This window comes from Xenopus laevis, chromosome 1L (genome assembly GCF_017654675.1).
Source record: "Xenopus laevis strain J_2021 chromosome 1L, Xenopus_laevis_v10.1, whole genome shotgun sequence".
NCBI classification, from domain to species: domain Eukaryota; kingdom Metazoa; phylum Chordata; class Amphibia; order Anura; family Pipidae; genus Xenopus; species Xenopus laevis.
The window spans coordinates 99,610,892-99,633,837 of record NC_054371.1 but is presented as its reverse complement, the minus strand read 5'-3'; the positions used below and the strand labels follow the sequence as shown (position 1 = coordinate 99,633,837).

Here is a 22,946-nt window from a genome sequence, read left to right as displayed (position 1 = left end):
AATTTAAATCCAACAGGCTGATACCTGAGGAATGGGTTTCAGTGGTCAATGATGGAGCACCCCCATCCAAGGGCAAAAAGGGCAGCAAAACATCTGTTCCTCATGTGGTGATATTGTCTAGTCCAACTGTTGAATGCAATCAACTGGTGCCAGACCATGCACCTATAGACCCAGTTGGGGAAGAGGAGGGGATTATGGGTCTCCCCACAGAGTCAGGGGTGCTGCATCTGTCTCCAACAGGGGATCTTCCCCTGGAGTATAAAGGGACAGCTAATGAAACCCCTGCAGAGTGGGCCGTAAGTGTTCCTGAGGTGCTGAGCTTTGGGAACTACAACCAGCCTCAGTGTTTAGTGCCTCAGGGTATTTCACTCCAAGAAATGGAGAACATTGGGACAACCCCCATACAGGATCCTGCAGACAATGCTGCGAGGGAGGATAATGAGGCTAGAGTTGTAAATATGGAGGATAGCCAGACAGACTCTGTAAGGTCTACTGTGCATGTTAAGATCTCTCCTACATTCTCTTCCACTGATCCCAATGTTATTGCCATTCAGGAGGCACAGGAGGCAGTGGAAAGGGCAGAGGTTGCCCATCGAGCCTCTAAAGCTCCTGTTGTTAAGGAGCCAATTCCATCTGCTACCCCTGAGCCAAACATCTCCAGTGGTGTTCCAAGCAAAATCCAAGTATTATCTGAGCCGTTGCTGGGTCTCCAGATAGCAGGTGCTTCTGATCATTCTCCTGCGACTTCTTGTGTAGATATTATCAAAGCTCCAGTGGAGAGGGGGAATTATCAATCCCTTAGCCAAGAAGAGTTCATGGATGAGGGGGACATCGAAGAGGAGGTTGACACAGTTGTGACAAATCCTTCTACCCCAATCATCCCAGCTGAGGAACTCAAGATGTTTCTTGAGAGCACCCTTGGTGTTAAATTGGAGAAGAAGCTACATATGGCTCTAGAGAAGTGGCATGATTTGACTTTGGTGATCAGTTCTGTGAGACAATACATCAAGGTCATAAAAGAGGCCAAAAACTATGGAACTGCAGAATATCTCCGTAGTGTTAAGTTCCACAAAAAGTGTTTGTCTCACCAGGCCTCTGTGAGGGCTAAAGCATTTACTAACACACAATAATGGCTCTAAGTATAAGCACTCTTAATACAAATGGCTGTCGGGAGCCTTTTAGAATGTTTCAGGTACTCTCCTTTCTATGCCAAGGAGGGTACTCTGTGAGTTTCCTTCAAGAGACCCATATCACTCAGGAGCTTGAAGCGACCTGGCATCTGGAATGGAAGGGTAGAATCTTTTTTAATCACCTCACATGGACGTCATGTGGGGTGGTGACCTTGTTCTCAGAATCCTTCCAGCCAGAGGTACTGAGTGTTAATTCTGTCATCCCAGGCCGTCTGTTACATCTCCGGGTCCGGGAGTCTAGTGGAACATACAATCTGATAAACTTGTATGCCCCAACTACTGGACCAGAGAGAAAGTATTTTTTTGAAAGTTTATCAGCCTATATGGAGACAATTGACTCAGATGAAGCCGTGATTATAGGGGGTGATTTCAATTACACCCTTGAGGCTCGGGACCGGAATGTTCCCCGGAAAAGGGATTCCTCTGAGTCAGCTTTGCGGGAACTCATTGCCCATTTCTCCTTGGTAGACATCTGGAGAGAACAACACCCAGAAACCGATGCTTTCACCTATGTTAGGGTGAGGGATGGCCGTGTGTCTCAGTCCCGGATTGATAGGCTTTATATATCTAGCCATATTATGTCACGAGTTCGGTCCAGTAATATTAGCTTGGCACCTTTCTCGGACCACAATTGTGCTTCTTTGATAGTGGCAGTTGCACCATCTCTGCCCAAAGCAGCCTATTGGCACTTTAATAACAGCTTATTAAAGGATGAAGGGTTTGCAAAGGCAGTCCGGGAAATGTGGACAGACTGGAAGGGTTATCAGGATGAATTTGCCACACTGAGTCAATGGTGGGATGTAGGCAAGGTTCACCTAAATCTCTTGTGTCAAGAGTATACAAAATGTTTGAGCAGACAGAAAAATGCAGAGATTGAGGCTCTGAATAGGGAGGTGCTTGATCTTGAGCAAAGGCTGTCAGGCTCTGAAGACCAAGCCATACAGTGTGAATATGTAGAAAAGAAAGAGACTCTGTGTAACATGGAACATCGACAGGCTCGTGGTGCTTATGTACGAAGCCGCATGCAGTTACTCTGTGATATGGATCGTGGCTCACGATTCTTCTATGCTCTGGAGAAGAAGAAGGGGAATCGAAAACAAATAACATGCATTCTTGCGGAGGATGGCACCCCCCTTGAAGATCCGGAGGCTATCCGGGACAGAGCCCGGTCCTTCTATCAGAACCTTTTTTCTCCTGATCCCATCTCTCCAGATGCCTGCAGGGAGCTATGGAATGGGCTTCCAGTGGTCAGCGAGGGGAGAAGAGAGAGGTTGGAAAAACCAATCACTCTGAATGAACTCTCTCAAGCACTCCACTTAATGCCCCATAATAAATCTCCAGGGCTAGATGGATTGACTGTAGAGTTCTTCCAGTTCTTCTGGGATACTCTGGGACATGATTTCCATAGGGTTCTAAATGAGGCCCTCAAGACCGGTGAGATGCCACTTTCGTGTCGTCGAGCAGTGTTATCACTGCTACCTAAGAAGGGGGATCTCCGCCTTATTAAGAATTGGCGACCGGTCTCATTGCTCAGCACAGACTATAAAATTGTAGCCAAAGCTATATCACTCAGGCTCAAGTCTGTGCTGGCAGAGGTGGTTCATCCTGACCAGTCCTATACAGTCCCCGGCCGGACAATTTTTGACAATGTCTTTCTGGTTCGGGATTTACTACATTTTGCCCGGAAGGCTGGTCTATCTCTCGCTTTTCTCTCCCTGGATCAAGAGAAGGCATTTGACAGAGTAGATCACCAATATCTTTTAGGCACTCTGCAAGCCTATAGCTTTGGCCCACAGTTTGTGAGCTATCTGAAAACACTGTACACCTCTGCAGAGTGTCTAGTTAAAATCAACTGGTCTCTGACTGCACCTCTGGCCTTCAAACGAGGAGTTCGACAAAGATGTCCTTTGTCGGGACAGCTGTATGCACTGGCCATTGAGCCTTTCCTGTGTCTACTAAGGAAGAGGCTTACAGGACTGGTTCTCAGGGAACCTGACATGAGGGTAGTTCTTTCAGCATATGCTGATGATGTCATCCTTGTGGCCCAGGACCTAGTTGATCTTGAGCGAGCACAAGAATGCCAAGAGGTTTACGCTGCTGCCTCATCAGCTCGGATCAACTGGACCAAGAGCTCAGGCCTTCTGGAAGGTCCTCTACGTGTAGATTCTTTGCCTTCTGCTTTTCGCGACATCTCGTAGGAGACTAAAGTCATCAAATATTTAGGTGTCTATCTGTCAGCTGAAGAGCATCCTGTTCCACAGAATTTTATTGAACTTGAGGAGCATGTTCTTACCCGCCTGGGAAAGTGGAAGGGTCTTGCTAAAATGCTTTCTATGAGGGGGAGGGCTTTGGTGATTAACCAGCTGGTAGCCTCTCAACTCTGGTATAGGCTGACATGTCTTAGCCCAACCCAAGAATTCATTGCTAAAATTCAGAGAAGGTTGCTGGACTTTCTCTGGATGGGAAAGCACTGGGTCTCTGCAGGTGTTTCAAGCCTACCCTTGAGAGAGGGAGGACAGGGAGTTGTATGCATACGCTCTCAAGTACATACTTTCCGTCTCCAGCAGATACAGAGATACTTGTATGCAGATCCTTCTCCACAGTGGTGTACCCTAGCATCCAGCTTTTATCATCAGGTACGCAACATGGGGTATGACCGGCAATTGTTTGTCATCGAGCCTAAAGGATTCTTAAGAAGCCTCTCACCATTGCTGGCTTATTACCAAGAGACTCTAAAGACCTGGAGCACGGTAACTGTGCTAAGGCAAGGAGGCATTCAGGGGGAGGACATTCTAACTGAGCCCATACTTTACAATCCATCTTTAAAGACTAGGATGTTGGAGTCCACCAGCATCCGTCACCGCCTTTGCAGGGCTCAGCTAACCAGAGTTGGGGATTTCCTGGATTTCGAGAGGTCAGATTGGGTGGAAGCTCGGGCAGTTATGCCACGCATGGGGTACATTACCACTAGAGTTCCACATCGTCTGCTCCAGGAGATCAAGAATAACCTCTCTCCTGACTCTCACTCATTTATTGATGGGGTTTTACATGGTGGAGAACCACATCCACCTTGGAACTCTCCACCTCCAGCCATAAAAATAGCACCCAAGACCCGTCAATCCCCTGACACACCTCTTTCCCCCAACTTGAGCCAGTTGGAGAATTTTACCTTGACTAGCTTTTATGACATGACAAGAAAGCTATTGTACTCCCTCATGCTCCACACTGTACACTTTCTTGCTCTTGTCTCCCGCTATGATACCATCTGGAGGCGGGTGTTTAATGAGGGTGAGAAACCCCAGTGGCGAGCCCTTTATTCCAGCCTGGTGCCCAGACCCACTGGAGACTTGAGTTGGAGAGTGCTCCATGGTGCTTTGAGCACAGGAGAGTACTTGGTCCATTTTACAGACTCCACAGCTGATTGCCCATTCTGTGGCAAAAGGGAGTCCGTGTTTCATGCTTATTTTTCATGTGCCAGACTGCAACCTCTTTTGGCTCTTTTGAGGAAACTTCACCTGCAGTTCTGGTTACATTTTTCCCCTCACGTTTTTATTTTTGGACGCCCAGTATCCCGGGACAATCGAGAGAAAGACCTTCTCTTCAACTTGCTCCTAGCTTTAGCCAAACTAGCCATTCATAAGTCTAGAATGCAATGTTTGGAGGGTGGGAATCCTCTACCGGTAGAGGCTTTGTTCCGGGTGCTGGTGCGTTCCCGCATCCGAGCAGAGTACACCCAGGCAGTGTTTACTGGCCGGTTGAGTGAATTTGCTGACCAGTGGGCAATAGATGGGTTGCTTTGCTCAGTATCCCCAGATTTGGTTTCTGTTAAGACAACTCTCACACTTCATATTTAAGTGCACTTTAATTTAAGTGACAGATCTATTATATTCATCATCAACATCTCCTTTGAGGTGTAATTCATTTTGGTGAGCAATCACTCACCTGTAATTTGAATAATATTCCAAATACTGCAAAATCTGAATATTTACAGCATTTTTCAAGGGGCAAAAGTACAAAAATATATGTTCATCCCAGAAAACCATATATTTTTGGAAAGTACACATTCTGACGAATCTAATATGGGTATGCATGTCTTTCTACTCCAAAGTACCAAGCCGCAAAGCTTTCCTATATTTGGCAATTTATGACATTTCCGAAAATCACCTGAATTTTGCATCTCTGAAGCATCGTATCTCCCACATATCATTATATACCAAGAAAAAGCACCCTAAATATGAAAGCCCAGGGTCCGCTGAACAGTTTGATGCCCAATATGCATAGGTACACATAAGTATATGGCATATAGGGGCAATAGAACGAAGACAGTTCTGTAATTCCAAATACTGCAAAATCAGCACATTTACATCATTTTTCAAGGGGCAAAAGTACAAAAATTTATGTTCACCCCAGAAAACCATATATTTTTGGAAAGTACACATTCTGACGAATCTAAAATGGGTATGCACGATTTTCTACTCCAAAGTACCAAGCCGCAAAGCTTTCCTACATTTTGCAATTTTTATGACATATACAAAAATCTCCTCAATACTCCAACTCTAAAGCATTGTATCTCCTACATATCATTATATACCAAGATAAAACTCCATAAACACAAGTCTGGGGTCCGCTGAACAGTTTGGTACCCCTAAGTATGTGGCGTATAGGGGCCCCAGAAAGAAGACACCCCATACGAGTTCTGTAATTCCAGATACTGCATAATCAGCACATATACAGCATTTTGCGACAGGCAAAGGTAGAAAAAACTAGGTTCACCCCAGAAAACCATATATTTTTGGAAAGTACACCTTCTGCCGAATAAAAATTTGCTATAACTGTCTTTCTACTCCAAACGTACATACTGCAAAGTAACACTAAAGGCAGTGGTTTTTATGATATTTCTGAAAATCTCCTAAAAATATTGCAGTTGGTCGCATTTATCTCACCCAATTTCTTACATACAATTGGAAAACACCCTAAATATTGACGCCAAGGGTCTACTGAACAGTTTGATGTCCAATATGCATAGATATACCAAAGCAGGTGGGCACGTGCGGACCCCAAATGAAAATAGTGCTTAAGAATTTTCTCGGCTGTCAATTCGCCTTCTGTGAACATAGCACTCTGACTGCATATAATGTGCCGTAAGACCACCTAACAGTACAAAGACCCCCCAAAACCATATATTTTTGGAAAATACACATTCTGACGAACACAGTATTGCTAAAAATGTGTTTCTACCCCAAAGTGTAAATTATGCTAAAAAATTACATAAGGAAAAACAATGCAAGCATAAAACTGCAATAAAAATCACAAAAAAGCAAATACAATTAGGAAAATCAACGAAATAACAAAATAACTGATCCGACAGCGTGGTTAGAGGTCAGAATGCTTGATCCAGTAGTCATGCTGTGAAATCTAAAGTTTTTAGGGAAATAACATAAGGGAAACTTAGAAAATGAACTAAAAAAAAAAAAAGTGAAAAAACCCCCTATAAGTGTGTGTTTGTGTATGCATGGATGTACAGCTCTAAAAAGTGTATAAATATGTGCATATATGTATTTGAGTATGTAAATATGTGCAAAAGTTTGAAAAATAAAAAAAATCAGAAAATCAAAAAAAAACAAAAAAAACTACTTTTACTAGTATGTGTACTGTGTATATGTAAATGCCTGTAAATAAGCAAAAAAAGGGGCACTTAGCAACTTTAGATCTCTGCGACCCTGGAGTGGAGGATCGCCGATCTTTTTCAGGTAAGCTCGCTGCCTAGGGGGTTCTGCTGCTAGCTGCTCCTCTCTGCACGCTGATTTTGCAGTGTGTGCAGAGAGAGAGCTGTTTTAGTAAAGAACGTAGCTCCTACGTTCTTGGCACTTAAAGCCTTTTTTCAAAAGAACGTAGGAGCTACGTTCTTGGCAGTAAAAAGGTTAACCCTCAGACATTCCAGGACAAGAAAGTCAGATTAGCCATTAGTCCAGTAAGACATCTTTCTCAGAGTGGAACACCATGCTTTCCGTGACCATAAAATCATGTTTTCTCCTATTAGAGCTACCGATAAACAACCAGTATTCCATCTTATAGATCTTCTTGGTTTGGAAAATGATTGGCAGAAATAAAAAAACTTTCCCCTTTTCCCCCCACCCGACCACCCCAATTGCGGACAAGTATGAATCCATAGAAAAAAACACAGAAACATTTTTCTACTGAGACGTGGGGACAGGAGAAAAAAAAGCTCTCCTGAATCTTCTGTCCGGAAAAGCAGTACACTTGCTCAAACAATAAAAGAATAAAGTGGCATTTATCGCTCCTTAAAGTGGACCCGTCACCCAGACATGAAAATCTGTATAATAAAAGTCCTTTTTAAATTAAACATGAAATCCAATTTCTTTTTTTTATTAAAGCATTCATAGCTGTTGTAAACTCATTTAAAAATATCAGCTGTCAATCAAATATTGCCTACCCCGCCTCTATGCCTAGGCATAGAGGCGGGACAAGCAATTACTTTCACTTTCCATTCAGCACTTCCTAGATGTCTCTGCTCTCCCTACATTCCCCCAGCTCTCTTAACCATTTAATTGTGTAACCAGGACATGGGGATAGACATTGGGTCCCTGTTTCCTGGTGCACAAACAAGATTCTGAGATGATACAAGACTTGTCTTAATAACAATGTCCACAAAATGGCTCCTGCCTGCTTGTTATAATTATGAATTCCCAGACTGATAGAAACAAGATTCAAATAATTTATACAGTGTAATTAAAGTTCATTTTGCTTGACTAACATGATAAAATAGGATTTGGAATAATTTTGTTTGGGTGACGGGTCCACTTTAATAAAGCTTACTTTGTGAGCTGCACTGAAGTCACCAAAAACCGTCAGGCTTCCTCCTGTTGAAGTCGTCCTTGGGGTGCATCTGATTGCTGACCTAGTTGCGGAGTATGTGGCATTCTTTCAAGCCATTCATGTCTCCTCTGGGTTATTAAAGAAGTACACCTTGTTATCTTTGACCACCTGTAATTTCGCTGGAAACATCATGGCATACGTAATTTGGCGTTTTCTCAGAGATTCCTTTATTGAGGCATACTTCTGACGCTGCTTACGTACTTCAAGTAGAAAAGTCAGGATATAGAGATATTATTTGATTCTCCATCATAATATTTCCCGCCTTCCTGGCAGCAGTTAGTGCAATGTCCCTGTAATTTAATAGCCTCACCACAATTGGCCTAGGTGGGGCACGCCCAGGGACCCTATGGGCCCGTTCAATCACAAATGTAGAAGTGAATGTTTCTTGCCCAAATTCCTTAACCAGACAGTTTTCAAGAAATTGTTCCATGCTTGCTCCTTCCACTTTTTCCGGCATGCCGAACACCATAATATTATTGTGCCGTAACCAATTTTCTATATCATCCGCCCGCGTCTCCAAAGTATTAAGATGGTGGGTCACTTGCTCTATTTTGTGAGGCAAAGGGTGGACAGTGTCCTCCATGTCAGAAATACGGCGATCAGTTTCAATCGTGTGCTCTCTCAACCTCTGCATATCTTGCTTAAGAATTGCAAAACTCGTGCCCAATTCTTCCAATTTCTGCACCACAGTAGTGTGATTTTGTGAAATAAGGTGAATTTCCTCTGACAAAGTCGGTTCCGGTGGTTGGGCCTCAGGGGTCGGAGCCGCCTCCGTTACCTTCTTTGTAGTATCTGTACTACGTATTGGGGACAACTGCATTGAGGAAGCTGGAGGGGAATATCTTGCAAACTTACTCAGTTTCGCTGATGCTTGTTGCTCTTTTGCCTGGTGTACCTCCACCGAGTGAGACGAGGCTGGTCTCAACGCGTCGCCATCTTGGAAATCATAACCCTCTTGATCCGTCATTTTTGATTAAGTAGGATCGCCTCTATTCCGCCTCAAGGTGTCTGTATAAGAAGCCTGACCCGCTTTCATCTGTATTTGAGACGAAATTCACCCAATATACCTCACTTCAGGGTTATAAACAGGGTTTCTGTAGTGGAGCTCTCACCACTGCGTGCTATCCGGATCTCATCCAAGCCACGCCCCCATTTCTGGGTGTTTTAGTGCAATGTTTTATGTGTTATAACAGTTTTGTATAAAAGTGAATTTCCCATATAAACTGCTAGTCTCAGTTCTCCCAAGAGACCTGCTTATCTTAAATAGTTACAATTGTTTCTTTCCTTATTAAAAATTGTTACAAAAATATCTAAGTGCAGCTGCTGGCTGTTCTGGGCTCTCTGCCAAAAAGGCTCTTATTTTAATAAGGTTTCAGAAACTTTGTATCTTTTTCCCCGAGTCAGTGCAGGAGATCAAAGGGAAAGTCGGGACATTTCAGTAAGAAACCCGGAACTGTGGCTGAGCTGTCAAAATCAGGACTGTCCCACAGAAAACGGGACAGTTGGGAGGTATGTCATTGTACTGCAGAAAGCCGGGACATTTCAGTAAGAAACCCGGGACTGTGGCTGAGCTGTCAAAATCAGGACTGTCCCACAGAAAACGGGACAGTTGGGAGGTATGTCATTATACTGCAAAATATCCAAACCCTTCAGAAGATCTTCAGACAGTCTACTTCCTGAAGGAGCATTAAGGTGTCCAAAGCATCAAAGTTCACACTTTTTTAGATACCATTTTTTGTGCTATATAGTAGTGAATCAGTCACCTCCAGTATTCATTAAGTTCTCAAGTTTCAGCAGAAGGTCTGTAAGGTAATCACTTGAAATGGCTTGCATACCTTACTTATATAACATAGTAATAACATGTATAACACACTAACATAACATACTAATGGCAGTGTTTATTCTAGTGTCATGAAGCAAGCCTCAGAGTGGACTATCTTAAAGGGGTTGTTCACCTTTGTAACAAATTGACAAATCCAACAGTTCACATGAATAGAACAAACCTTTCCATAGAAATAGTTAACAGAAAAAGTACAGTTCAAGAGATATTCACCTCAGAAGTGTCCCTGTACTAATCCTTCAGTTCCACACAGACCCTGTGCTGGGAGGGGGTCACTGACCCCCAAAAACACTACAGTGTTCACTTCCTCTTCCTTATATGACATCACACATTGTACTGGCAGCTAACTTAACTCCTATTGGCTATGTCTGCTGTCAATCTGCCACTGCTTCCTGTGCTGGGGAATTTGAGCAGCATTCAGGTACTGAACAGAAACTGTTACAAGTTTGTGAGAGGGAGGGGGAGTGTGGGCTGTGTGCTGCAGAGACTTCAACTGTGCAGATCGAGGTGCTTGGGACCAGGAGTTTTCTGGATAATGGATCTTTCCATAATTTAGATCTTCATACCTTAAGTCTACTAGAAAATCATGTAAACATGAAATAAACCCAATAGGCTGGTTTTGCTTCCAATAAGGATTAATTATATCTTAGTTGGGATCAAGTACAAGGTACAGGTATGGCATCTGTTATACAGAATGCTTGCGACCTGGGGTCTTCTGGATAGCAGATCTTTCTGTAATTTGGATCTTAGTACTAGAAAATGTTGTAAACACTAAATAAAGCCAATAGGCTGGTTTTGCTTCTAATAAGGATTAATTATATCTTAGTTGGGATCAAGTACAATCGACTGTTTTATTATTACACAGGAAAAAGAAATCATTTTTAAAAATTTGAATTATTGGATTATAATGGCTACTATGGGAGATGACACTTGTACTTTCCAGAAATATATTATTATTTTTTTGGGGGGGGGGGGGTCCATGTATTATTTTGTGTATTTACCTCATAAAAAAGGTAAAATATTTTTCTGGTATAGATCCCTATATCATGAAAAATATAACTTTTTAATTTTTTGGTATTTAGAGCTCTAAATCTTGTTCCAGAAGTGGAATACTTAAAAAGGTATCCTTTTCCTAGGTAAATTACCGCCCCCCCCCCCCGGGAGAGCGCACAAAATGTTCAAAAAATGTACCTGCCCTCATCACTGCTCTGCGTGTCACTTAGGGCTGCCACCTCACCCTTTTAAAACCAAACACATATGAAATCCACAGCCTGCATGGCTAATTAGCAATTCATTTAGATGCATGATACATGGCTGCACAGAAATCAGTTCAGTCTGCAGCATCTAAATGAGTTGATAATTAGCCATGCAGGTTGTGGATTTCATATGTGTTTGGTTTTAAAAGGGTGAGGTGGCAACCCTACTGTCCCTGCTAGATGTGTAAGTTACATACGTTTCTAAGCAAGTCACTGCTGGTTTTGTTGCAATTATGCTTAATGCCAAAGGTTGCCAAACAATGTTGCTCCTTCCTTTTCTGCAGTATTTGTCTGCATGGCTGTGTGATTGTTTGTTGCAAGGCAGGTTTGTTTATATGCTGCGTCTGTTAACCTCTGCTATTACAATTGAGTAATCAACCAATGGCCATTCAAATTATGTGACTGGTTACAGTTCACAAGCACCCAATAAATTACTAGGAGGAGGGCAGTATCAACATCCAATAGGAAACAAGTAAGGGCAAAGCCTGGGCATGATGATGTCATCATATAGGAAGTTCTTGGTGTGTCAGGTTCAAAATAGGCCACTCCCATCACTTCAGAAAACTGGTCAGAAAGACAGGAGAAGGACTGAGTTAATAGGTATAGAAATTAGCTTTTACAATGGCATTTTTACTTTTTGTTATGGAAAATGGTTTTTCTAACACATTGAGAGCATTGTTAGTGGTTTCATAAGATTTGTACATTGAAGGTGAACAACCCCTTTAAAGAGAAGAGGCGGACAATGAGACTTTTCAAGATACAGAATTATAAACAATAATAGGAACTGATGAAATCAACATTCTATCAGAGATTGTGTAATGAGAATAAGTGTAACACTCATGCACAAAAAAAACGATATGTATGCTCTGCAAGAGACATGACATAAGTAATTAATAGCGGCAAGATAATCATACATTTATAATCAGGGAAAAGGGAATTTACTTAGCATTACTATTGCAGATCCATCTCTTCTTATTTCATGTAACTTGACTATAAAACAGAGATCCTGTTCCTGACCTCCTTGTGTATACAGTATACAGATAGGAAATTGTCTTAACTGTGAGAATAAAGTCAAGAGAGTTTTAAACCTTGGTGATTATGGTGTGAGATGATTTCTACACTACAAGGGGGTGTCAATTATTCCTCACTTGTACTTGTTATTTAACATTTTTAACAAACAATATATTTTCAAATGCTTCATAGATGGCTTTAAACCCTATGCAGTGCTCTCTTAGATAAATGTTTTACATGTATGTGTCCCTTCCTGAACATGCTTGCTGGCAACATATATAGTATATAAGTATATATATTGTATATAAAATGGTGTTTTATATATAAACAGTTTATATATTGAATAGTGGTGGGGGAGGATCTAGTCCACAGATTGAAACCAAGTTTTTATATTTTGATCACAGGTAAACAAGTTAGGGACCGCCGTATGGTGTTTACCTTGATGTGGTATGGCGGCTTATCAATTTTATGATCATAACTTTGTAACAAAAAAACCCTGTTTTTTTAGACAGGGGATTATTGTATTTAAATATGTTTTTATATGGCCTTAGGAGTGCACCCACAACCCTCCTTTTTTGTTATCTTGAAAGCTGTATTAAAACTGGTGTCATAGTATCTTTAGTTTACAAATATTCTCCCCCACTTCTTTTTCTACAGTTATTTTTTTTTTGTTTCATAATGCTCCATTGACTTTAAGGGGTCAGATAAAAAAAGACATTGACATGTCTAAAATAAGCTCCGCTTATTCACAAATATTTTAACTGTAGTTCTAGATTTTTTGCTTCACTTATTCACAAAAATTTTAACTACGGTTTAAGATTTGTTGCTCCATTTTATTCCATAATGTTCTTTTTAACATCCACAAAGTTTGAATAAGTGTTTCTGAGTTAAAAATTCCAGAATGCCAACTTTAAAGGAATAGTTCAGCGTGAAAATAAAAACTGTGTAAATAGATAGGCTGTGCAAAATAAACAATGTTTCTAACATAATTAGTATGGCAAAAATGTAATGTATAATGGTTGGAGTGACTGGATGGCTAACATAATAGCCAGAACACAACTTCCTGCTTTTCAGCTCTATAACTCTGAGTTAGTCAGCGACTAGAAGGGGGGCCACATGGTACATATCTGTTCAGTGAGTTTGCAATTGATCCTCAGCATTCAGCTCAGATTCAAAAGCAACAGATATGACCCATGTGGCCCCCCTTCAAGTCTCTGATTGGTTACTGCCTGGTAACCAGAGTAACCAGTCAGTGTAAACCAAGAGAGTTGAAAAACAGGAAGTTGGGCTATGTTCTGTTATGTTAGACATCTAGTCACACCAGCCTTTATACATTAAATTTTTGGCTAACTAACTATATTAGAAACATGTTTTCTTGTCTGTAAAATTAGTCAGAGTTTAAGACATTTGATTTTTATAACAAATAATCGAATATTCGAATTTGAGTAAAATCCAATTCATGTGAGTTAAAAAAACACATGAATTCGAAATTCGAATATTGATAAATGTGCCTCCCCATAAACCCAAAATGGCTGGTTTTGCTTCCAACAAGGATTAATCATATATAAATAATTACATACTACCACCTCTATGCTGACGATACTCAGATCTATCTCTCCTCTCCTGATCGCAACCCAGAACTCCTAACTTGGGTGTCCTCCTGCCTGTCCACTATCTGTACTCGGATGTCACAACACTACCTTAAATTAAACCTCTCTAAAACAGAAATGGTTCTCCTTCCTCCAACTAACATCAGTAACATTCCCGAAGTATCCGTCATAGCTAACAATTCCACTATCACCCTGTCTCCCCAGGCCCGGTGCCTTGGGGTTATCCTAGATTCTGCCCTGTCCTTCACTCCTCATATCCAGTCACTTATTAAATCGTGTCACTTCCACCTAAGCAATATATCCAAAATACCATCATTTATCACCCAAGATGCTGGCAAAATTATTATTTACTCTCTCGTCATATCATGTCTAGACTACTGTAACTCTATTTTAATTGGCCTTCCCCACCAGAGACTGTCACCTCTCCAGTCCATAATGAACACTGCAACGAGGCTTATACACCTAAGCAGCCACTCCTCCTCTGCCATGCCAATCTGCAAATCCCTGCACTGGCTTTCACTTCCTTTCAGAAATCAATTAAAATTAATGACCCTGACATTTAAAGCACTTCATAACTCTGCCCACTCCACTGAATCTCTGAACTTATCTCTATATACTCACCCAACCACTTACTACACTCCACTACTGACCTGCTACTCAACTCTTCTCTCATTACTTTATTACATGCTCGCATTCAAGACTTTGCAAGGGCTACACCCCTCCTCTGGAATGCTCTCCCATGGTCTGTCCGACTTTCTCCCAACCTTTCTACTTTCAAGAAATCTCTAAAACTGCACTAATTTAGCTAGCCTCACTCTGCTTAACTACCAAATGCAATACCATATACAGTACCACACCTCTCACACACTTAATTCTGATCCTGCCCACTCCCACACCTTATGTAGTGTGGGAGTGAAAAACAGGAAGTTGGGCTATGTTCTGTTATGTTAGACATCTAGTCACACCAGCCTTTATACATTAAATTTTTGGCTAACTAACTATATTAGAAACATGTTTTATTTTGCACAGCCTATCTATTTACCCATTTTTTATTTTTACACTGAACAATTCCTTTAAGCTGTCATAAGTTGTTCTGGCTAACTGAATAAGTAACAACTGCAAGCTTTCAGAGCACACAGTCCCCTTCTTCAGGCCAAATCAGAGCCAGGCCAACCCAGGCAGGTGCCCTAGGCAACCTGGCCGGCCACATCGCCGGCTGAGTGCGCCCTGGAGCGTGCATGCGTGAAACTGTGCTGGAGCGTGCATGCGTGAAACTGCACTTGAGCGTGCAGAAGTGCATTTACCCAAAGAATACAAGTGGCATGGGACCGGACATGGGGTAGGTGACAGAGCAGGTACGTGTCTGGCTCCCCCCCAGCTTTGCGCTCTAGGCACGTGCCTACTCTGCCTACCCCTAGTTGCGGCCCTGGGCCAAGTACAAATGAAAGCTGAATAGACACATTATATATACTGTTATATATACTAGATCACTGAAAATGGGTTTATGGGCAACACATTTATTTGTTACAGTCTGGTATGGATGTGTGAAGTAGATCTTAGATCTAGTTCTGGTTCCATATTTTATTCCACCCAGTGGAACCCTTACCTGTGTCTTCACTTTTTTCTTGTCCAATTCCTAATTGTGCATGGTTGTGTTAACCTTACCCTATTCTGTCTTGGTCTAGTTCAAACTATGTGACCTGACCCTGGACTGTTTACAACCCACCCTAATTACTTTATCTCTTTCTATCTGTAACTTTCTAATTTATTGCCCATAAACCCCTTTTCAGTGAAATAACAGTATATATAAAGCTTGCAATTCAGTTAGCCAATAAAAGTTATCACCAAACCTTAAATCTTCTGCATTTTTTCAATGGTACAACATCTGAAAACAATGGTGACCCCCCCCCCAAGCTGCTTTAGAAGGTAAGAAATTATACTTTACACTTCAATATTAGAAAAACTGTCACACATAGAAAATAGAAAGTAACTAGAAAAGTCTTTGTTTCTGGTGAACTGTCTGAAACCAACTAAACTAGGGAATTATCCAAACTTGAGGTTTTTTAAAAAATTTGATTTTTGAGATTTATCATACTCTGGCCCTTTAAGAATTGGAATTCGACTATTTGTCACCTAAAACCAGCCGAATTACTGTATAAGTCAATGGGAGTGGTGCAGTGACCAATTTGTAGTTGTTTGTAGCCTTCCTGACATTCAAGTTTTTTTCAGAGAAAAAACTTGAATCGAGTTTGATCAAAAATCGATTTGAATCTGAGTTTTCTTGTCTGTAAAATTAGTCAGAGTTTAAGACATTTGATTTTTATAACAAATAATCGAATATTCGAATTTGAGTAAAATCCAATTCATGTGAGTTAAAAAAACACATGAATTCGAAATTCGAATATTGATAAATGTGCCTCCCCATAAACCCAAAATGGCTGGTTTTGCTTCCAACAAGGATTAATCATATATAAATAATTACATACTACCACCTCTATGCTGACGATACTCAGATCTATCTCTCCTCTCCTGATCTCAACCCAGAACTCCTAACTTGGGTGTCCTCCTGCCTGTCCACTATCTGTACTCGGATGTCACAACACTACCTTAAATTAAACCTCTCTAAAACAGAAATGGTTCTCCTTCCTCCAACTAACATCAGTAACATTCCCGAAGTATCCGTCATAGCTAACAATTCCACTATCACCCTGTCTCCCCAGGCCCGGTGCCTTGGGGTTATCCTAGATTCTGCCCTGTCCTTCACTCCTCATATCCAGTCACTTATTAAATCGTGTCACTTCCACCTAAGCAATATATCCAAAATACCATCATTTATCACCCAAGATGCTGGCAAAATTATTATTTACTCTCTCGTCATATCATGTCTAGACTACTGTAACTCTATTTTAATTGGCCTTCCCCACCAGCCACTCCTCCTCTGCCATGCCAATCTGCAAATCCCTGCACTGGCTTTCACTTCCTTTCAGAAATCAATTAAAATTAATGACCTTGACATTTAAAGCACTTCATAACTCTGCCCACTCCACTGAATCTCTGAACTTATCTCTATATACTCACCCAACCACTTACTACACTCCACTACTGACCTGCTACTCAACTCTTCTCTCATTACTTTATTACATGCTCGCATTCAAGACTTTGCAAGGGCTACACCCCTCCTCTGGAATGCTCTCCCATGGTCTGTCCGACTTTCTCCCAACCTTTCTACTTTCAAGAAATCTCTAAAACTGCACTAATTTAGCTAGCCTCACTCTGCTTAACTACCAAATGCAATACCATATACAGTACCACACCTCTCACACACTTAATTCTGATCCTGCCCACTCCCACACCTTATGTAGTGTGTATTATTCCCTTCCCTTTAGATTGTAAGCGTTGTGATGTATGTAACTCCATGGGGCAAATTCACTAACCGGCGAAAATTCGCCAGCGACGGCTACACACCTATGCCAATTCACTATGGAGTGCAAGTTCACTTCCACGAACGGTCGCTTTAGTTTAGATTAGTTTAGTTTAGATTTTTGGCGTGAAAACAGTAATGTAGTTACGCTATCGTTGGTTTTGGCGTGAAAATTCGCTTGCATAGTTGAGCTAGCGACCAGTGAAATCTTATTAAAGGCTATATAAGGAGCAGCTGGAGAGTTTACATTTAGGGATGCTGCATCGTAGCATAGTTTAGATTTTTGGCGTGAAAACAGTAATGTAGTTACGCTATCGTTGGTTTTGGCGTGAAAATTCGCTTGCGTAGTTGAGCTACCGACCAGTGAAATCTTATTAAAGGCTATATAAGGAGCAGCTGGAGAGTTTACATTTAGGGATGCTGCTGAACTTGCTGGAAGACTTCTGCTTGTTAGCAACTTTCTCCAAAGATGTCCAAGGAAGCAAGAGGAGGACACACATCCTCTCTTTTCCAAACTCCTGCTGCTGGTTCAGCTGCACGGTTGACAAGATCTTCTTCTTTAATTAGTAATGTAACCTTAACCAGTTTTTCTTATACTCTTCATGAGACTTCTGACCCTTGTGAGGGTCCAAGTTCAGCAGCATCTCCTCCTCCTCTAGTACCCCTTACTGAAAATATTTGTGAAAAGGTCCATAGGGCTGTAGCTGTTTCTTTTGCAGAAAACACTACATTAGTACATCATGTAGCTAGACACTGGGCCAAATTGTTTGGCAAGGACTGCCAGCGCACCTCCAAGGCTTGCAAAACTTATGGACAGAAATTGTATGTGCAGTCAGTGGCTGAACTACCAGGGAGCAGGGGGTGCGAGCGGGCCAGGGCCCGCACCCCCAGCAGCCCATGTACCACTGAAAATGCGGCTATATGGAGGGGGGCGGGTCCCAGCTGCGCTTGACGCACCAGGGCCCGCCCCCCTCTAGTGACGCTACTGTGTGCAGTAAATGCTGTGGGGTGCCAAAATAGAACCAGCAAGAATTGCCAGAAGTGTTTGGTTGCTATTAAAAGGTTAGTGTATTACATACTTTTTTTACAAATATTTGCAAAGGTTATTTTGTTGTAACATTACTCTTTAAAAAAATGTTTTCAATTATTGTAAAGGACTTTATAAAGTACAATAACATATATCTGTAAATGTTTATCCCTAATCCTATTATTCCAGCTCCTGAAAAGCAGAATTTTGTTGCTATGGTACATGTAGCTTAGCAATTACATGCCAAACCATGCTTTTGCAAGTGTTTAAAATGTAGTTGCTATAGTATATGTGGCATAGCAACCTAAGTATAGTTTTGCAAGTGTTTAAAATGTAGTTGCTGTAGAATATGTGGCATAGCAACCATAGTATAGTTTTGCAAGTGTTTCAAATCTAGTTGCTATAATATATGTGTAACAGTAACTTACCCTGGTGGTCTAGTGGGCCGGCGGGGACGCCCGCCGCAATCTCGGCGGGGACGCCCGCCACGCTGGTCTTCCCCTTGATGCGCCGTTCTGTTAAGGGCGCGCGCGGCGTGCCTCTGTTCCTTTTAAAGACACAGGCGCGCTGACGCATGATGTCAGCGCGCAATGACGCAAGGCATTATGGGTATTTAAAGGGCCATTACACTGTATTCGTTGCCCATGATAGGATTAGTTTCCTGGTGGTTCCTGAGCCTTGTGCTAGTACCTGTTTGCCTGAATTCTGTTTTGAATGTCTGTGTTTTGACCCGGCCTGGCTTTTGACTTCTCTGACTTCCATAACCTGACCCTTGCCTCCATCTGTCCCTCCTGATTGACTTCCTGGTTTGACTCCTGCCTGTTGTTTGATTCCGATTCTGCCTCATCCAATCTGATTGATTACCCGGTTTTGACCCTTGCCTGCCTGACGATCCTGCTATCTACCTGCCTCGATTCTGCCTGTCTGACCACGAATTCGCCTATCCTGCTTGTACCGTGACCTTTGGCCTTAAAAACTCTATCTACAGTCGTACCCCTCTGACTATCCAGAACTAGTGATGGGCGAATCTGTCACGTTTCACTTCTCCGAATAATTTGCGAAACGGCGAAAAATTCGCGAAACGAGACGTGAGGCCCGATTTTGTTGTGCGTCAAAATAATTTTGACGCGGGCGCATATAAGTGTTTTATCGCACAATGTTATTTTTGACGCGCAGTGCAATTTGATGAAACCCATCTTCTATGGGTGTTTTGTTTGTATAACCTTTTTTCACCTTTGGGGCTACGAATAAAAAATGTTCCCTTAGTTTCAAGCTTTGTAGTCTGTAATGATAAATGAATATGGTATGTTTTGCTTTGTGTCTGAATGTGCTGAATTGGATTGGACTCAATGGGAAGACCAATACACACGCGTGTTTCACTTAGTATACTGCTACACACATGCCCTGCATTGTTAGAGGACTCCTATCTTGAAAAAAATGGCTCCCATTTTGCAAGTTTCTTAAACTTTTAACGTTTGTGGATTTTTTTACATTACCTCTGGTCAACTTGTAATGGTATCTACTACTACTCTATATCACTGTTTAACCAAAAAGTACCATCTGTACTTTATATATCTAATAGTAGATTACTAACACAAGTACAACTAATAAATCTGAACAGATAGTATCTGGATGCTTTGTATCTCAGATAAAAATGAATAAACCATATGTTTATGTGAATGAACCTTATATTAACATCATGTAATTGTAATGATTCTGAAATACTATGTAATGTAATTTTAATGACTCCGATTAAGAATAGTCATCGTTGTGTTATTAGAATCCAAACAATTTCAAGTACCATGTGAGTATTAGTTTAGTTAAATGAAAAATTAACTCAAAATATAGAGATATAAAAACTTTTTTAATATACAAAATAGCACAACGGTGCTACTAGCCAAAAAAAACAATATATTACAGAGGAGGAGGAGGAGCAATGACCCTCTGCAGGGACTCCACAATCTCCCTGACCTCTCCCAGATCCTGCCTGATGGCATTGACCTGGTGGACCAGGGTGACCAGGAGCTCAGTGTGGTCATAATAGGCATTCCCAGTCTGAGTGCCTACACTGAGCCCCTGGTTAGGTGGTGGTGGTGGTGGTGGTGCCTGGTCCGGTGGTGGTGCCGCCGCCCGTTCGGGTAGTGGTGCTGCCCGGTGAGGTGGTGGTGCCTGGACAGGTGGCAGTGCTGCCTGGTCAGGTGGTGGCGGTGCTGCCTGGTCAGGTGGTGGTGGTGCATTATCCCCATCATCAGATTCAGGATCATCCTGGATCCACTCAGCTGGCAATGAATGAATTTCAGTTTGAGTAGCACAGCAATTGCATTTGTACAGTATGAATTATACAGGATAAGGTGTCATATTGTAACTACAGGAAAATTAACTTTATTGTAGTTAAGAAGGGAAACCTATTTATTCCTTTTAAATAAATCTACCTTTATGTGAAGTAAAATTCTTATTAGCCTTGACAAAGGCCTAAACAAATACACATTTGCTCCAAAATACCAAAATAAATAGGAATCAAGTGGCTTTATTGTAGTTAAGAAGGGAAACCTATTTATTCCTTTTAAATAAATCTACCTTTATGTGAAGTAAAATTCTTATTAGCCTTGACAAAGGCCTAAACAAATACACATTTGCTCCAAAATACCAAAATAAATAGGAATCAAGTGGCTTTATTGTAGTTAAGAAGGGAAACCTATTTATTCCTTTTAAATAAATCTACCTTTATGTGAAGTAAAATTCTTATTAGCCTTGCCACAGGCCTAAACAAATACACATTTGCTCCAAAATACCAAAATATATAGGAATCAAGTGCAGGGCCAGATTTACATAGTAGGCACCCCTAGGCCCACTGCCATTCGTCGCCCCTGTCCCCTCCCCTTTATTGAGGCAAATTTTTATCATCTGGACAGGAGCAATGGGGATTGCTGCATGGGAAACTATTGTATCTCCTGTGCATCCCCAGTGTTTCTGAACCAATATGGGTGTGGTTGGGCCTTTCCACAGATCCGAGCCTGATCAAGTGGCTTTATTGTAGTTAAGAAGGGAAACCTATTTATTCCGTTTAAATAAATCTACCTTTATGTGAAGTAAAAATCTTATTAGCCTTGCCACAGGCCTAAACAAATACACATTTGCTCCAAAATACCAAAATAAATAGGAATCAAGTGGCTTTATTGTAGTTAAAGGGGAACTATCATGAAATTCATAATGATTAAACAACACCCTTGGGTAAAGTTAAGAATTTCTCTAAATATATTCCATTATTTTTTTTTTACCGTTTTTGAAATATTTCCCTTCTTGCTCTCTCACCCTGCTCTGAACATCCCCTCTCCTGCAGCCTGGCGTCGGAGTCATATGCAAATGAGAGACAGATACAGCTCCCTTCTTATTGGCTAGTCTGCTGTCACTCAAAGGCAAGGTTGCTAGATTATATTTCTTTGAAAAAAAATTATCTGAACATCGCGTTAACAACTTTATATCACCTGCTGCTGAAAGGGCAGATAGTTGTACAAATAGGAAGGCTCACGCTGCCTTGGCGACATATCAAGTATTTATCTTGTAACTTGCGATACGAAATAGAACAGTTTATTCCTTGCTTCACTCACACATCCGAAGCTGCTGCAGTGACAACTCCGTCCTAGTCACAAATCATGTTCCAGTCTCCCTCCTCCCGTTACATTCCTCTGTCCTCCTTCCTCAGCCTGGTTTAAGAGCTGTGGTCTCCTATAGGAGACTCGCAGGACAGAGGAGGGGTCGTGGCTTCATGATGGGCAGTGCTGGCAGACAAAGGCTCTGAATGCTAAGAACGTATATAATACGTTCTTTGGCATTTTAAGTTATCTCTCTGCATCTTATCTCTCTGCATCAGCGGCTGAAGCCGCAGAGTCAGTGTCAGAGGTTCCCCCTAGGGAACGAGCAGCAGCTGCCGGTTAACCCTCCCGACCCCTGATCGCAGCCCGACCCCAACCCCACACAGCAATACACGTGATAAATATGTCTGCCCTAGGGGAAGAAAATGACAGCCTCCCAGCGCCGCCCCCTTGTCCCTGAGCTGCAGGCAGCCACTGACAGGTACCTCTATCCCTGAGCAGCTGAGCAAAAGCTTCTCCTCTCCGAGCCATCAGATCGCTTATCAGACGACCCCAGGGACATAACCACGTGTCTACAACTGTGGAATGTAGAGTGCACCGACCCCTTCCTGCTGAGCTGCTCCTGGAGTGTCTCGATGTCTGCCTGCTGATTTATCTGCCTTGCCTGCTCCCTTGCCTACACATATATTGCACAATGCACAAACATATTTCACATTATTTTATTATATTTGTGTTTATTTCATTTGTTCCCCCAAGTTTTTACTTCTACTTACACATAGACACACCTACACCCTTTTCTTATGAGTACACACACACACATACATACACACACACATACACACATACATACACACACACACACATACACACACACATACACACACACATACATACACACACACATACACATACACACATACATACACACACACATACACACACATACACACACATACACACACACATACACACACACATACATACACACACACACACACACACATACATCCATATACACACACATACTTAAACACACACACACATACATAAACACACACACACACACACACACATAAACATACATACATATACACACACATA

The 22,946-nt window shown here is 41.7% G+C and overlaps 1 protein-coding gene across 1 annotated transcript; it reads right to left on the bottom strand.

Annotated features, from left to right (window-relative positions):
• Nucleotides 1–20,154: 20,154 nt before the first annotated feature.
• On the bottom strand, nucleotides 20,155–22,691 carry LOC121401235 (actin cytoskeleton-regulatory complex protein PAN1-like). The gene is made up of 2 exons (XM_041585570.1): nucleotides 21,531–22,691; nucleotides 20,155–20,531 (listed from the first exon to the last, which is right to left on the bottom strand). Exons 1-2 carry the CDS (start codon nucleotides 21,607–21,609, stop codon nucleotides 20,167–20,169), a joined length of 444 nt encoding a protein of 147 aa, XP_041441504.1. The 5' UTR covers nucleotides 21,610–22,691; the 3' UTR covers nucleotides 20,155–20,166.
• Nucleotides 22,692–22,946: the final 255 nt, after the last annotated feature.

Coding starts and splice junctions, on each gene's coding strand:
- LOC121401235 (XM_041585570.1), bottom strand. CDS start 21,609: ATGACTCCGACGCCAGGCTGCAGGAGAGGGGATGTTCAGAGCAGGGTG. Junction 20,532..21,530: donor AGGGAAATATTTCAAAAACG/GTAAAAAAAAAA, acceptor ATTCATTGCCAG/CTGAGTGGATCCAGGATGAT.